Here is a 17,240-nt window from a genome sequence, read left to right as displayed (position 1 = left end):
TTTGAGCTCCCTTGCTCCTCGAACCAGTACTTCTGATCCTCGATTGTTTTTACTTGTACAATAACAAACTGCGAATTTCAACCAACCGCCAAACCAATTGCGATTTCATCACCTAAAATAAACAACCACAAAACCACACCACAAAACCACATATCAAAATGTCGTTCCTCATCGAGACTGCCGGCCGCCGCATGGCTACTCTCCCCCGCGTCGTCCCTAGAGCTGTTGCCGTCGCCCCTAGAAGCTTCGCCACTACCACTCCCGCCCAGAAGTCCGCGACCGAGACCGTCAAGGATGGTCTGAAGACTGTCGACCGCAAGGTCAGTGACAAGCTCGTCGATGGCATCAACATCGGATGTAAGTTTACCTGGCATACCTTCGTTTCCTCTTCTTCTGGAGACATTTACTAACATCATCAAGCCAACGTCGCCAGCAAGGTCAAGGATGCCAGCTCCGAAGTCGCCCAGGGCAACACTAAGGGCACCGCGGAAGAGCTGCGAGGCGAGGCCAAGGGCAAGGCCCAGGAGCTCGAGGGTCAGGCCAAGGGCAAGGCGAACGAGTTGGCCGGCAAGGCCAAGGGTGCCGCCGACCGGGTTCAGAAGAACCTGTAAATCGCGGAAGCGAGATGTTTTTTCTTTTTAAATCCATTATCAAAAACCAAACCGGCATGGCTTATGACGGACTGAGATGTCCATTGTATACTACCACCACCACCTCATAGCATGGAAGGGTTATCGGGTTTAACAAGGGGCGTTTAGCAAGTTCAATCAATATTGCGATTGATGATTAAATTTGGGCTTTATTTATGTGAATGCTTCGGTATCTCGTGATTTTACCATACACGTCGACGTTGCTCTAGAGTTTTGCGTCCTTATTCCCAATATGAGCTCTGAAGCTAGAGCTCCATCCATTCATACCTTCAAATTCCCGAGTGGCCAGTTTTTTTCATTAGAATTGAATGGCTCGCCTGTGTTCCGATGTGCACTTAGTGACATCACTCGATCCAGAAGCCTCGCGCCACGGTCGGCCTACCAGCCACCACGACTGCCCAGATGACAATACCGAGACAAGCCAGTCACAAGGGGCTCACCGCATTCTCGCTGATTCCACGGATTCATCTCTCATAAATTGAAATAGTTAAGCGATATATCTTGTTTTTGAGCAGTCATTTTAGCCACCGCCATCTAGAGAGCCCAAGAGTCTCAAAAGCCGACTGCGTTGTGATTCGCTTCAGTCAATGCGAGGAACAGTCTTGTGGCTGCCATGTCGAGTACGGCTGAGAAAGGGTTGAAAGCACAAAGACAATGATAGTTTTCTAAATACAACTATCAAGACTTTAACATCTTTAACGACCACAGACAGTCTAAGCTTTAATCAAACTCTTCCTACCCGATCAAGACATGTAGGTGAAAAGACTTGTTCCACTTTCAACTGGGAGACTGTTTACTTGATATACGTAGAATCCCTCATGATTGCTTGAGAAAGAAAGATGAAATCACAAGTTGGGTCCTGCAACGAGACCTCCTACCGTCTCTCATACGATGACTTACCTAGAAACGAAGAAGGCAGTATACCTCACTGAAACTAACCATTTCCTCTTTTCAACTTATCTCTTTGGCTTTATTCCTACACTGCCATGTTACAGCAGTATTTCGTTTCTTCTGGAGGGCGTTCCAATGTCTTATAAGACGATGGCCTGGTCATCTTTGCTCAGGTTCAGTATAGGCCTGGAGCGCGCCCGATAGGCTTTTTAAAAGCTTCATTAAAGATTCTGAATCAGACCGGACAAGAAGTAAATATCTTGTCGAGCGCTGGCAGGGCATAATTGAAGAGTATTACAACTGCACATTGCACATTTTCCAGAGCCACAGTCTTGTCTTTTACGTTGGAAGTCTTTGCTGCGTGAAGCTTTCCATGGCATCAAGTCAATGAGAACAAGTTTGCTGTAATCAGACACGATCTTGCTCCTGGTTTACTGTACTTTTCAAGGCTTCTGATTCACACAACGTTCCATGACAAGAATAATATCCGTGCGATTTTTAGGTTCAATTAGTTATCATTGGGATATATATATATATTAAGTCCTCTGGCTGCAGAAGGTTGACAAAGAAAAAGATTATGGTATGTACTGTAGGTATTGCCGACCCAGTTCCCAAAACGCCAATGCTTCAAATTTTATAACCAAACTTCACCTATTCTAATCACCTCTCCAAGACCCGTGGAACAGATGCTTCATCAACGCACCCTCAGGCGGTTCGCCCACCGTGCTGTTCGAGTGTGGTTGGCCCATGCCGAAACCATCAATCGGCAGAACAAGCACGTCGCCAATCAACTTTGGCTCCGTAAGATAGGAAAGGTTCTTAATGTCCGTCAGAGTATTATCGTACTCCTGCAGTTGCTTGAACACGGTCTCCGTCCAGGCCGCCGGGCCCGTGGAGTTCATGACCTCCGTGCTAGTTGGCTTCACCTGGTTGATCGGCATCGAGTGTGTCGCCGCTAAGCTGTCCAGCGACTGCAGGATTCGCGAAACCATCTTGCCGAATACGGGGTGGCCTGGCGCTGCGGCGATCGTCCACTGGCAGAACTGAACCCAGTGGAGGATGTCGAACCAGCCGCTGCCGCTTCGACGGTCAAACTCGATGCCGACAATGAGTCGCACCTTGTCTCGGTACTCTTCGGGCACCCACTTATCGATGGGCTTCAGCGCGACGGTGTCAGTGTCAGTGTATACGCCACCCTCGAGACCCAGGATGAGGTATCGGAGAAAGTCGGATTTCATGCCGACGTTGGGCATGTTGATGTAGGCCTCAAGGATCTCTGGCCGGTTTGGGAAGTGCTGCTGGATGAACTTCAAGCCCGATGGCTCGCCGACCAGGGTGCTATTACAAGATCGAGTTAGCGACATCGGCCGTCGGAAAAGAAAGCGTGTAGAATGCATGAGTGGAAGGCTGTGGGCCACTTACTATGAATATCCCGAGTTCATAGCGATCCATGAGGCCGAGGCTACCACCTTTTCAGGGTCGATAGTGAGATCCTTCTCCGATTCTGGGTTCTTCTTGGGCAAGACGATTTGCCAAATCTTGGGCGGCACCAGTTGAGTGACTCTACTTCTCCATGCCGCTGCCGGTACTGCGCCATCCTTCCGCGTCCCAAAATGAAATGAGTCGTTGTGACTGTTGTAAACCCAGAGAAGAGAGAGCAACGTGAGACAGAGGGCGGCGACAATAGTCCTGTACCGGAATCGTGCAGGGTGCTGGATCTGGATAGGCTGCGCCCAGATGGGCGAGCTCGGCGGCTTCTGTTGATGCGACAAGAACATGATTTCCGATATAGTCCAATAGCCGATCAACAAGTACCAGATGTTGAACCAGTCAGTTGGGATGAGGAAGACTTGGAGGGAAAACCTGGGCAAAGTCCCACGAAACCATCGAAGAAGCTGAGGGTGCCCCCATCGAGTATTATACAAGAATGTTCGGCAGACTATCATCTCTCTCCCCTTAACCTAGACCCATGCGGACAGACGCGGGGAAGCCAGGGAGGCTCATCTCATACCGCACGATGTTCCGGCCTACACTCCCTTTTTTTGCAGTTGGGCCAACCGGACGGTGCGCCACAAGACTGTTTTAGTGTCAGATTGTCACTTGCCGTTCTGCCTCAGGGGGGAGGCAAGTATACCGGAGATCCCGGCAATCCGTTCTCGAGAAAGACACCAAGGCTTATGCTCCTAGATGTGTGTGTATCCGAGCATCATTCTGGCAGTCCTCTAGGCGTATTTACTCAGCCGCAGTAAGCTCTACACTACTATCGCGTATCAGTCTGTGGACCGGAGGCAATGTTAAGCGACTTGCTAGTAGGCGCTTGTGGACGGCACTTCCAGACTATCGGAGCTCATTTAACCTAACAGCCTAGAGGCTCGCGAATCAAACGCCAGCTCCTGAGTTGGCCCCCAAGAAAGTCCAGCGAACATAACTCTTCTCCTGCCAAGGCTGCTGGCGCGGTTGGCCTACCGTTGGGAATGGGCGACACAGGCTGGGCGAAGCATCCCACATTTCTTTAGCCAGCTGGAGGCAAAAATACGCACGAATTTGGGGTTGAATGTGGTACAGATCAACATATCCCAGAATGTCAGCCAATGATCGTGCCACGGGGCTGGCTCGAGGGAACGTTTGTGTCTCAGCCATGGCGGAAACAACAACGCACATGTTTATCTACTACGTAGAATGGGTATATCCATTCCAGACATTTGTCTTTCCTGCGTCTTGAGAGAAAGCTTGTCGTGAATCAGCAGACTGTATGCTTCGCCCGAACTCCGTTCAAAGGGGCGGCTCCGTCCGATTACCTGTGCATACGAGCAGTTAAGACGAGCGGAAAGCTTGTCTCTCTTTTGGTAGCAAGCGATTCGCGTGGAGACTAGACCAGTCGAGAAAATTGTTGCATTTTCCGGCGGCCATGTTGGAATCTCCCATTCAGGGGCAAAACCCCCCTTCAATGGGTTTTGTGCTCATAACGTTGGAATGCGACTAAGAAAAGGAGACTCGCAGGTGAAACCCACTCCTATCAAATTCTTATCTGCCCTAGCTGAGAAACCAGTCCGGTCAGCTTGTCACGACGCTGGACACGAAAGCCCTTATGGTAGAATTAATAGATTGGGAGAAGTAGCTGGCTTAGCTAACTCCAGCAACCTCCTATCGCTAGCGGATGGAGCTGGAAAATCTGTGCATGACGCAAGACGTGTACACACGAAGCCGTCAAGCTAAGATTCAATAGCTGCATGCTGAGATGCAAACTAGTGGCGGATCGCGCCAATGCTGATGTTGAAATGCGACGGCCACTTCCGTATCGAGAATAAGTCGGCCACGGATTTATCTACTAAATTACTGCTAAAATTTGGCAGGCCTCCTTATTCACATGAAACCACCAGCCAAAACCATCCAGCTGGAACTCTGCCAACTGGACGCTAAGTTCAAGATAACCCTTACCCCTAACAATGTCAGATCGTGAGCCGAAATCATTGAAACAAGACCCATGAGCGAAAATTTCATTCATCAAATCTTCTTTCCCCCTTATTCTTCTTTGAAAATCAGGCTCTTCTAGTGGCTTTACATTTCTCATAACTCGTATAACCTCCGTTCCCCATCCATCTCGACAGGTGCTCAATTTGCGCCGGGTTGATATTTCGATTCGTCTTGATGAAGATGGTCTCGTATGGGTGGATCGTGAAACCAAAGTATTCGCCCTCTCGCAGCGTGTCCTGGACGTGGGACGGAATCGATGTGCAGTAGGTTCGCGGGTCGGGCGTCGAGATTCCGTGGTACGAAGTCATCATCACGTCGACCTTGTAGCCCGCTCCCGTAATGATGCTCGTACTGCCGATTTCCGCGTGGATGGCTTTGATGTACTCATTGTAGCACCCTCCCAATCCGACCAGGTCCTCGCGCGAGCCCCATCCGTCACCTACGGATGCCGCAAGTCCTTGGAAAGGGTCGAGAAGGAGCTCCATACCAATCCTATCCGTAGCCCAAATCATGGACTGTACATGGAAGCGCGGGTAGCAGTTTGCGGTAATGCCCACCAACTATTCGGCGCATGCGTTAGCTTTAACATCGTCTTACATAGTTGCTTACATGCTCAAGTTGACCTGCGTAGGTGGAAAAGACTGATTTCCATCGAGGCTGAAGGGGTAAACATATTGTCATTACTGACCTTGACCTCATCTGTGACCTTCGCCAGGAATAAGTCCGACCAGCAGCTATCACTCCAGTGCGGCAAAAACGGTCCTCGCAAACTCGCGTTCATGACGATGAACTTGTCGTACTTCTTCCACATTTTATTCTTCTTCAGTACTTCACCAGTGGCGCCTACATCGAGAATAAATATCAATACAATCACTTTAGAAAAAAAACATCTGTTGCCAAAACATACCGAGGTCGAAACACGTATTGTTTCGCTCCACAATCTTGATGTTGTTCCGCTTCGGGATGAGTTTAGCTGCTTTCTCCTGGCCTTGAGGGGTGTCTCCGTTGAAAATGAAGACGAAGTCGGCGGCGTCGTGTAGGCCATGCTTGAGGAAATACTTCAGGTTCGCTCGTGCCGACACCGATTCGTAGTATGTAAATGTCACCAGAAGCTTCTGACCCTTTTGGCTCATTGCTTTTTGGTTCATCAGCACATCTCTCCCTGTGCCGTCTAACGAGGATGAAGCCCCTAATCCCCTATGCGCTCTCGATCTCGCGGCCTATTTCAAGATGTACTGTTAGTCAGGCTTTCAAGACCACACATTCATGAGGCAGTGACCTACTAGACGATCCGGCCCAATGGGCAGTGTGCACATGATCCATAGTGAGGCCAATCCCACCATGGCGAGCAATCGCCAGTATGCTAATGATGGCATCGTAAGCCAATGCTACCTGTATGTCTTTGCCATAAAAAAGAAAACGACATCCAATACAGTTTGCCCCTGACGCCGCTGTTCAAGAAAGAAGCAAGTAGAGAAGCAAAACACAGTAACCTACACTTTGAAAGCCTGTTTGGTGTCATGGTTTCTCTTATATCACCCTGAAAGAAACAGTAGTGTAAGTTCCCTTGCGTTGTTCAGGAGGTGGGAAAGTTCGCATTATGTCTTGGGGCCCGGTATCAAGGGAGGGTGCGTTCTGCAAGCAACTTGGCAGTTCAGGATTATCGGTTACGAGCTGGTGTCCAGACGGGAAAACCTCCCCCTCTTCTCTATTTGTAGGATGACCTTTTCGGCATTGATATCAGTGGATCTTTATCTGCATTTATTCGAATTTGAATGACTGACCTCGGCGATTCGCTCCGCTGCAAAATTCAGAGATCATTTCTGTCTTCGTCATCTAGGCCACTTCTATCCCTTGACATTCAGATGAAAGAGTGGCAGATAGGCTATGAGGATGTTCCAGCCTCTGCGACTGATTGCGCCCCCGAAGGGCCGCTGAGACAAAACGCCATTTCAGGAATTAAGTCAACATACTAAATAAAGGCCCTCTCACTGCGATGGAATTCAATCCCACTTTCTCCTTGCTCCTCGCATTCTTCAGCATCCTTTTTCTGGGAAAGGGGGTGGACATCGCTTTGGGCGCCTAATATTTCGAGCCGCATGTCTTTCGCAACGGGAGGCGTTGACTGCCCTGGTGTCTTGACTCTCTTTTTCAATTTGAATCTCCTATAAATGGATTCTTCCATGACTTTGATCCCAGGTCTTGTGTGAGCCCCATGCGTGGCAACGAATGGCCAACGGCTTCAATGCCTGTCGATTGTATGTCTTGGCCGACATTGTGGAACGCCTGATAACAAGGTCCTTCATAATGACGAACATTTCTTGGAAAATTTCAACGCAGTTCAATTTCTCTTCACTAGAAAATCAACGCCTGTTTTGAAGAGGGAAACAAGGTTAGTACGACTGAACTTCAACTCAGATTATCTGTTGCGATAGTTGGAATACGGAGTCGTGTGGCACTTCCAGCCACACGCCCGCCAGGCTGAGAGGCCCAAGCCTCCCAGACCCACGTGACAGGCCAAGGGGGAATATCCCTATCTTCTAGTCAACAACACTACTTTCAACTATCATAAACTATCGATTAGAACCAATTTACTATTATTTGTTATTAACGAACGGAATTCCGTTTCACACCCTGTGAAACCTATACTGATTAGTAGTAAACCTTATAGTTGCTATTAATTTAGTTAACTTTATAATTACTACTTTGCTACGGATAAACCGTAGATTAGTAAGGTTAATACTAGAAGAGACGACTTCTTAAACTGGATACCTAAGCCTAGGTAAAAGTAGGGATTTCGTATTAACGAGAGAAGAAGCGAGAGTAACTAGGATCTACGGAAACTAGTAGAAGAAAGCTTCTTTTCCTCGAATCTACTAGTAATCCGATTATTTAAGTAACCTAAGGACTACTATGCTTACCTTAGGTAGGATAAGGTTAATCGTAGCTAATTATCGCTAGCAAAAGCGTTCTATCACGCGTTTTCAATTACTAGAAGAAGAGACCTACCGAATCAACAGTCTTCTAACCTCTTTACGCTATAAAGGCGAAGATTCACGAATCTTATAAGGGATAATAACTTCCTTAACTATAACTATCCCCTACGCACGGTGCTAATCACGAAGCGCCTGCTAGTTTCTTAATAAATCCCTAGACAAGGTGCCAACCGCGAGGCGCTTGTTATAAAAGACCTCCCTACTAGAAGAAGAACATGCTGAAAGGCGAGCGGAGACTACCGGCGGTAATCCGCCTATATAGCTATACGTATACGCCTCCGAGGCTACGGCTTAGGAGAAACGTACGTAGTTGTAGGCGTTATAAGGCTAACTGTCTGCTAGATTCTAAACTTCTTAATAGTGAGGAGCGAAGCCTGAAGCGAGAAAGAGAGATTTACGAGGAAATCTACGAATAGAGCGAAATTTACGAGAAGGATCGCCTGCAAGCGGCGTTACTACTAAAAGCTAATTAATAGTCCCTATCTTATAAAGAATCGAAAGTATAATCGATCTAGTAGTATAGGGTACTAGGCAATTAACCTTATAAACGCTAGCCTATAGTAATTAGGTTTCTATATAGGTTTCCTACTTAAGACTTATAAGAAGAGAAATCTTATAGGCTTCGAGCTATAGAACGAAGTTTCTCCTGATTTCGCCGACTAGTTAGAAGAAGACTTCTAGAATATACCTCCCCTAATCCTACGATTCTTTAGAGACTATTTAATCGGTAACGGCGTCTACGTCGAAATAGATAGTAAGAAAATCTCGAAAAACGTAGCATTAGCCTTTAAAAAGGAAGAATTCTACTACTAGTTACCTTAAGAACTCGAACAAGGCGTTAAGAGATATCGTAACCTAAAGGCTTTGATAAAAGACCCCGAATTCTACGAAGAGATTACGAGACTAGCAATAGTAGCTAATAGTATAGGAGGAAGAGTCGAACTAACCCTATAGCTACCTCCTCTATAAGAATAATAATAGTAGCAACTACCGTACCGACCGCTATATCCTATAGTCTCTCTGTTAATAGACTTCTAACTATACAAGTTAATAGACCGTATTAGAAAGCAATTAATAGAATTTGCAAAACTATACCCCGACGATATAAAATATAGCGGCGATATATACGATGTACTCGAAAAGAAGATGCTAGTATTTGTAGATTATTATAGAATGCTAGGAATTTATACCTCTTAATATAATAAGGTACTTCCCCTAATACTAAAAGGAATAGCTAAAACCTACTTCTACGCCTCGATTAAAGTAATCAACCTATAGCCTAACTTCGAGACTATAATTAACTAATTGAAATTATACTTCGAGACTAGGGAAAGGCAATAAGCATACGTTACGTAGTAGAATATAACTACTTTTCCCTAAATTATTCGCAATAACCTTAGAAAGACTAAATCAGAGTATTTTGACATACTATATGATAAATTAAGCAAGATTTAGCCTGGTTTGCTATAACAGGATTATAACGACCGATCCCTCTATACCTAACTTCTATATGCTTATAGAGATATTCTAGAGTATGTAATAGCGTTATTTATACCGGCTGAGACGTACGAGGGACTTCGTAGCTAATTAATCTTGTCGATCGAGATAGCTACCTGTCTTAACTAATAATAATTTAATATAGTAGCTAACCTACTAGAGTAGTACTAGACTGATAGAACTTTTAACGGTCGAGGGCGTTATTTACGATATAGTCGTTTATTACGAAGTCGATTATTACGAGGAAGAAGCCGTAATAGACCTTTATTACTACTAACACCTAAGAAGTGCTACGTATATAGAAAACCTAACTGCTAGTTAACTAAATATACTATAGAAGAGAGACGAAAAGCGTACGAGAAGTTTAAAACTACTTAATATGCCTAGGATACGTTACTTCTAGCATATAGCTAATTTCTCGTCTAATACAAGGGTTTCGACGGATTAGACTTATAACCTACCGCCGAAGACCCCTAGCAATACTACTACGTAACCGAACAAACTAGTAAAGGTAACGAAGAGGAAGAGACTAGTAGCGATAGTTAATTCTAAGTTACCGCCTATTTTACTATAATAGTAATTGACGGTAATAGGATCGTTACGATCCTAGTAGACTAGTTAACCTACTATGCTATTACGAAAGAAGACCTCTTCCGTAACTAACTAGAACCGAAAGAGCTACCTTCGTAATTTATACTCGAGGGATGCTACTCTACCTAGAACTTCTAAGGGATTATGCCCGACTCGGGCGTAGCAGGATTCTTAACCGCTAGCTACCTATAATTCGTAGCCTTATAATAAATTTACGAAGGAATTACGTTAAATACTAAGGCGGCTAGCGGCGTTATAGTAAAATTCGGCGATAGGATACTACTAGAGTCTATAGGGACTACTAAAGTGCTAACGCTGTTTAGAAGCGTTAAATTTCACGTTATTAAGACTAATACTCCCTTCCTTATATGCCTAGGAGATATAGACCGATTAAAGGTTTATTTTAATAACGTTACAAATACCTTTATCTAAGGAAACAAGGTCGTACCTATTATTTGCAAATAAGGCTACCTATAGTTATTACTTGATAAGGAGAAACTACTTGCTTAGAACTACCTTATAGATGCTAAATTGCGACAGGTTTACTATCGCTTCGGATACCTATCTGTTTAACGATTATATAAGGTGCTTTAGAAGGCTAGCTACCTAGTTGAAATTACGGTAATTAAGTAACTATCGAAAGTCTGCTATCGATACTAAATATATATACTAACGCTATTACGGTTTAAATTTACGTTACGAGACGATTACGAATTTAACTACGAGGTTATCGCCGACGTGATGTACCTTGAGGGTAATAGACTGGTCTTCTACGTCGTCGATACTGCTACGGCGTTTAACGCTGCCTAGTTCCTTAAGGATATTTCTGCGAAAGCTACTTAGGAAGCCTTACGCCTTTGCTAGATAGATGTGTATTAGGGACCCCTAGACTAGCTAGTTACTAACGCTAGAATAAACTTCTGCTTAATAAAATTCCGAAACGCGGCGAGAGAAATAGCAATTAAAATCAAGGAAATTCCTATAAAAGCCTATAATAGTATTAGGAAAGTTAAACGATACTATATACCTTTAAGGAAGGCGTACAAAATTATTAAAGTAAAAGACTTAATAATTATGCTAGAATTAGCATTTTAAATAGTAGTTAAAGTAGTTAACGATACTACTAGCCTAAACGGAATAGTACTAATACTCTTAGTATTTAGCTTATACTTACAAATTACTAACGATTTGCTACTATCTCCCGAAGTTATAAGGCAGGCGAAAGCGATTAAGAAGGCGATAAGCAAAGTATACGAACTTTACGTAAGGCGATAGGTAGTAGAAGCTATCGCTACCTATAATAGCCTTAATATAAGGCTAATTATTAATTTACTACTATAGTTATAAATACGAGTATAGCGCGAAAAGAAGGGCTAGACTAGACTGTTTACTTTAGTAGCTATAAACGGCAAAACCTATACTATCAATACGCTATATAGTCTAAAGACCTTCCGGTCTACTATAGTTAAACTATACTACGAAGATCTTGATTAACTACCTAATTCTATCGCTACGCTAGAAGAAGAAGAACCTGAAGCTAAGATACCGTAGTAGGAAGTAGTACGCGACGAAATTATCGTCGCTAGCAGAAGCAGTAAACCGGACGAACCGTAAGAGGCACTAGAGCTACCGAGAAGACGCCTAGGTAGACCCCGGAAGAGACTACTGCTAATCGCCTACTTTATAAAGGAATTTAACGATAACCCGGATTATTAATAAATATTCTTATCGATTAAGGAGTAAGTAGACGAAGAATTAGTAATTAAACTACGACGAGAAGGTATTATTACTATACTAGGCAAACCGTTCGAATAGTTAACTAAATAAGAGATTAATAGCCTTATCGCTAGAGGAGTGTTTAAATTTACCTAGTTTAATAAGAGAAGGTATTAGAACGTATAAATCTTCCGATCTCGTATCGTTAACGAAGTTAAGGGTAAAACAACCGAACCTTACGAGAAATCGAGACTTATAATACAGGGTTACGCTAACGATAGTAAGAAGGCTATATTAACCTAATCGCTAACGATTTAGCAGGCAAGTTAACAGCTAATTCTATTAATTACCTTGTTACTCCTACGAGAAGGGAAATAACTATAGCTTTAAGATATTATATAAGCCTACGTTTAATCCTCTATAAGGCTTAATCGTACTATTCTTGCCTACCTACCGAAGTAAATTTAAGACTAGTACTTAAAAGGGATTATTATAAAGGTTATGAAGCCTTTGTACGGAATCGCAGAAGCTAGAACCTACTAGTAGGCAATATATTATAAGCATTATAGAGAGAATCTCTAGATAGTTACTTCTTCGTACGATCTATGCTTATTAATCTTATCTATCGAAAATCTATACTTTGGCTATATCGGCATGTAAACCGACGATACCCTCGGTTTGTTAGACAAGGCGTTCTTATAATTAGAAGACGAATAGTTAGAAAAAGCGGCTTTTATAGCAAAAGCGAAGAATATCCTTATAATTAATAAACCCTTCTAATTTAATAAAGGGATAATCGCGCTATTAACCGATAATTCGATCAATTTAAGGCAAAAGGGATAAGCTAAGAAGTTACAATATATTAAGACTACTAAACCTAACCTAAAATAGCAATATATCAAATAACACGCTAGAAAGGCGTATATCGCGTCAATTTGCTAACCTAAGGCTTGTTTCGATTTATCTACTACTACCTAATACTAAGACCTTTTACTAGAAGTAATAAAAGTACTAAATTAACAGATTCGATAGTAAATAGAATCGCCTAACCGAGGAATAACGTTTATCCTACTCGACCTTATAATAGCTAAGCTATTCGTTTTTGTTAACAGGTCGTTTGCTAATAACTACGACCTTTCTTCCTAATTAAGGTTTTTAATCACCTTAGCTAACGATACTTCCTCTAATAGTAATAACGGAGAATTTACGATTTACGGTAACCTTATTTATTATAGCTTTACGAAGAGTAAATAAGTTACCCGTAGCGTATTAGCGTTAGAGATCTACGGGATAGTCGCTAGCGTCGATATAGCTTACGCCTTCGCTATAACCTTAGTAATAATTACTAACTACCTTAACCTATTAACGATTTAGATAGTTATCTATACTAATTCTTATTTGCTATACGAGTATCTCGTAAAGCTAGGTATTACTAAAGAAAAGCGACTTATAATCGATATTATAGCGTTAAGATAATCGTACGAAAGACGAGAACTATAAGAAATTCGTTAGATTAACGGCGAAGACAACCTTGCTAATGCTTTTACGAAGAGCAAACTAAATCGAGCCTTCGAGAGATTCGTTGATAGCAATACGATAACGATACGTATAGAGGGATAGGTAATAAGACCGTAACTACGGGAGAAAGTAGGGATAGGAGGCTGAATTGACGAGGAGACGGAACTATATAGGGATAACGTATTCCAACCGCTTCAACACTATAAAAAGAGAGTTTCTAGTGTTGCGATAGTTAGAATACGGAGTCGTGTGGCACTTCCAGCCATACGCCCGCCAGGCTGAGAGGCCCAAGCCTCCCAGACCCACGTGACAGGCCAAGGGGGAATATCCCCACCTTCTAGTCAACAACACCACTTTCAACTATCATGAACCATCGATTAGAACCAATTTACTGTTATTTGTTATTGACGAACGGAATTCCGTTTCACCCCCTGTGAAACCTATATTATCCGTATCTAAAAACAAATCAAAACTCGAATCTATTGTTACTGGTCGATTCTCTATTTTTTCAATGTATATGTCTTTTGTGATACTGGGAGAAATTAATTTCCTAAGCTTTCTTCATCAACTAATCATCGTTGGAACCTCGATGGTAAATCATGTGAACAGGATACAGGTTCATGGGACAGCACTGATGCGCTTACACAACTGCTGGCTGTGATTAAGTAGTTATTCTTTAATTTCACGGTCCAAATTCATAGTCTGGAGCTTTTTTAAAGCTATATACCGTGATGTTAGCCCCCTTTTCAAGTTTGACTTTATCGTACTAAGGTAGGCTTGGGCAACTCAGGTAGTATCGAGAAAGGTTCCTGGGAGGGGTATGAGACTTTCATTTTTCATATAAATACACAGCTAAGGCTATCAGCATTCCATTTGCTTTCAGTCACGTGGCATGCTGTCAACAAGCAAGCTTCATGTAGTGTTGTGATGGGTGAACATTATATGGGGCTCTCAAGATCATGGAAAGGTAGACTAGACTCAAGCCATGGAACAGCAAGAAACAGGAACGCAAGGCGGATAGATCTCTAGAGAAAGATATTTTAGGAACATTAATGTGGGCATTGGATTTCTTTCAAGATACTAATGACTTAGGGTATCTCATACTGCTTGAAAACCGTTCATTGTCTTCGACGTTTCATAACAGTTAGCCCGAATCCATGCACAATGTAAGTTTCATCAAGCACCTGAAAATGAGTGTTCTCAGAAGATATTGACATTTGGCACACTATTATTTAGTGGATTAATTGCTTATGAATGATCTGCGTGTTGGTATGCGAGTAAACCATTCATCGGAACAAAATCGGCATGCAATTGTTCATCAAAGTGACAGCCTGATACGAACCTTTGCGCGAATCAACCCAACAGTTACGTATCAATTGGTATGCGATGGACTCAAACTCGCCTTACAATTTGAAAATATCAGTACTAGGTAGTATTGATTGCTGAAGCTAAGGTGGCCCCCTTTATAGGTAGCGCACTCAAATATATTTCACCTCTTAACATTAGAGGCAAGTAGCTGGATAGGTCTTCCAAGAAGAATAGCCGAACAAAACCACCGATCGCAGTTTTTCAATTAGAGTGTCGTTACAATAGCACGAGTATCGCTATCAAAGTCAAGAACAACATGCAACCCTCCAACTGCCAGCAGTCGTATGGGCTGCTAATTTAAGCTCTATGTCGATCTTTTTCAAGCCCGCATCAACGCTGGGATATGAATCATATGATGGGTCTTGTTGCTATCGTAGAGTTCGTTAAATAAGTTATAGTATAGATGTCGACGTTAAAGACGCCACCGAGTAGTTCTAAAGGCAGCGCAAAAGCGACAAAGCTGCCTCCTCCACGACAAGCTATTTCAGAACTACAATCAGTATGTACCTAACACTTGAAACTGAGCTCGAGATAGAAAACGTCATTGGGCATACGGACCCCACGAATCCCCCCCGGTCTTTGTATGCATGTAAGACCTTGGCAATTCCCGTATCAAGAATAGCAGCCCGCTCATTTCCCCTACATCCGCTTGTGCCACGCACTACCGGACAAATCACACCACCCGCGTTCAACTTACCAAGAGCCTGCTGTCTAGTGCAAGGCGAAGTGGCAAAGAAAGCCTTACAGCTAGGAACAAGCGAATGGACTTCCGCCCTACTGCCGCCCATCTTCGCCCGGGTTCCGTGTATGCTGCGACGCCGAGTAGGATTCTGTAAACAGTCATTGGTCGATACACAGAAATCCTGAATTGGCGAGCAAATAGTTTTAATTCAAAGAGATTTCCCAAGAATCCTTCCATTGTGGCCTGTTGGCATCAGTGCCCTTTACCCACCGCGGCCCTTGGATCCAGACCTATGTCCCTGCTCCATCGCTCACATTAACCACTGAATTATCCCTATTGTCATCCGCGGCGTGCCCATTGTCTCTAAAAAAAACATTTGCAAATCGCAGTGGTAGCCGCAAGATGGAACCGACTTCTACGCGACATGACTTTAGGGCTTGGTTGATGGACGGAGACACGTGTAAGCCACTCTGCCTTGCCTGAGTCTATCATGATGCTTTCATTTTGAAGAGTGCGAGTAACTCATGGGGTTTTCGAACGCCGTATAGTCACCGCCATCTATTGCCCTCTCAAGCAAACACACATCACCTCCGGGAGCTACGCGACATGTTGCCCCTCCGCCTCTTGCAAAATGGTCACGGCATGCCGCGACAACACGTTATACTCTGATAGCGGCACCGGCCGGTTCTGGTAAGACGTTGTCCGTAGGACGAGAGATTATATCAGAAATAGCTAACAAAGCCATCACAGCGGTACCCGTGCCGGCGATCAATGTGGCACGGTATCCATCTACCAGAATTACCCGTCAGGGGAGCCTATCATGACGCATATCCACTGCCGCCTCTCGACTTGGGGCACCATCATGTACCGGGAGCTCGGTGCGACCATGACCGCAAGGTGTAAGTGTCTTGTTTCAATCACGTTCAACATATTTTCGCAACGAGATCAAGAGCTAACCCCTTGCCCCCTTTAAACAGCCACAGCCGCAGCAACAGAAACAGATCCCCTCATCACAGAACCACCAGCCACATCCGCCCCGAGCGATACGCCCGCCCCCGGCCCTTCCGAGTCCCAGTCGAGTAAAGCGTGGATAGCCGGCGCAGTCATCGGGCCTTTGGCAGGCATCGCAATAATCGGCCTTGTTGTCTTCATGGTGTGGAGGCGGCGACGGAGGGGAGCAGCTGGAAGAGACGACCCGCGGAAGAACGGAGACTTGGCTGAAGCACCCGACTCGTCTGTCCTGGGTTCGGCATACGCAAAGTCGCATGGCGGCCCCTCGCCGGTGGGAAACTGGCAGCAGAATCCGCAGCCAGTGTACGAGATGAATGGGAGCTACCCGCCTCCGCCAGCGGAGTTGGATTCAGGGACCGTCTACGAGATGAACGGACAAAGTACAACACGGAATGCTGGAAATGGACACATATGAAGAAGCTTGAAGGTGAATGAACGCTTGGCATGTAAGGTTGTCAAAGATATATGAGTGAAAGCGTTGCAAGAGGTAGGGATGTGTTGGAGATACAACTGGATGCTATTTCTGCATGGCGCTGCTTAGGTGATTATAGCAGCTTGGACGACCCTCTCTTTGTACGAATACCCGGTGGGAGCCCCAGATGAGGACGACGGCAAATGAATTAAAGACGAAGACGATGAATTCCGAGGCTATGGTAGTGGCGGGCAAGGACAAGGACAATGGGCGCATATGCGGAGGAAGAAAACATGTGCTCACAAATTGGAGATGAGGTACAAACAAGGGACATCAACAATCATCACTTCAGATCACAAACAATCGATAATATGTACCAACGATACCACCTCCCAACCCTGACATCCCCCACCCCTCCCATCTTTCCCCGGCTG

General features: G+C 44.3%; 4 protein-coding genes across 4 annotated transcripts; 2 read left to right on the top strand and 2 right to left on the bottom strand.

The window, feature by feature from the left end:
* Positions 1-158: 158 nt before the first annotated feature.
* On the top strand, positions 159-611 carry CTRU02_206373 (lea domain protein; the record flags this gene model as incomplete). Its single annotated transcript, XM_036728032.1, has 2 exons — positions 159-357; positions 421-611. 2 exons carry the CDS (start codon positions 159-161, stop codon positions 609-611), a joined length of 390 nt encoding a protein of 129 aa, XP_036580146.1.
* A 1,586-nt stretch (positions 612-2,197) lies between these two features.
* On the bottom strand, positions 2,198-3,319 carry CTRU02_206372 (alpha-mannosyltransferase och1; the record flags this gene model as incomplete). Its single annotated transcript, XM_036728033.2, has 2 exons — positions 2,198-2,879; positions 2,964-3,319. The coding sequence occupies 2 exons, from the start codon at positions 3,317-3,319 to the stop codon at positions 2,198-2,200; spliced, it is 1,038 nt and encodes a 345-aa protein (XP_036580147.2).
* Positions 3,320-5,080: 1,761 nt separating this feature from the next.
* On the bottom strand, positions 5,081-6,163 carry CTRU02_206371 (uncharacterized protein; the record flags this gene model as incomplete). Its single annotated transcript, XM_036728034.2, has 3 exons — positions 5,081-5,575; positions 5,704-5,858; positions 5,923-6,163. The coding sequence occupies 3 exons, from the start codon at positions 6,161-6,163 to the stop codon at positions 5,081-5,083; spliced, it is 891 nt and encodes a 296-aa protein (XP_036580148.2).
* Positions 6,164-15,785: 9,622 nt separating this feature from the next.
* On the top strand, positions 15,786-16,809 carry CTRU02_206369 (uncharacterized protein; the record flags this gene model as incomplete). Its single annotated transcript, XM_036728035.1, has 4 exons — positions 15,786-15,843; positions 15,932-16,073; positions 16,134-16,282; positions 16,361-16,809. 4 exons carry the CDS (start codon positions 15,786-15,788, stop codon positions 16,807-16,809), a joined length of 798 nt encoding a protein of 265 aa, XP_036580149.1.
* Between the last annotated feature and the right edge of the window lie 431 nt (positions 16,810-17,240).

This window comes from Colletotrichum truncatum (assembly GCF_014235925.2).
Source record: "Colletotrichum truncatum strain CMES1059 chromosome Unknown Contig_0003, whole genome shotgun sequence".
NCBI lineage: Eukaryota > Fungi > Ascomycota > Sordariomycetes > Glomerellales > Glomerellaceae > Colletotrichum > Colletotrichum truncatum.
The sequence above is the reverse complement of the archived record's forward strand: the minus strand, read 5'-3'. Positions and strand labels throughout refer to the sequence as shown.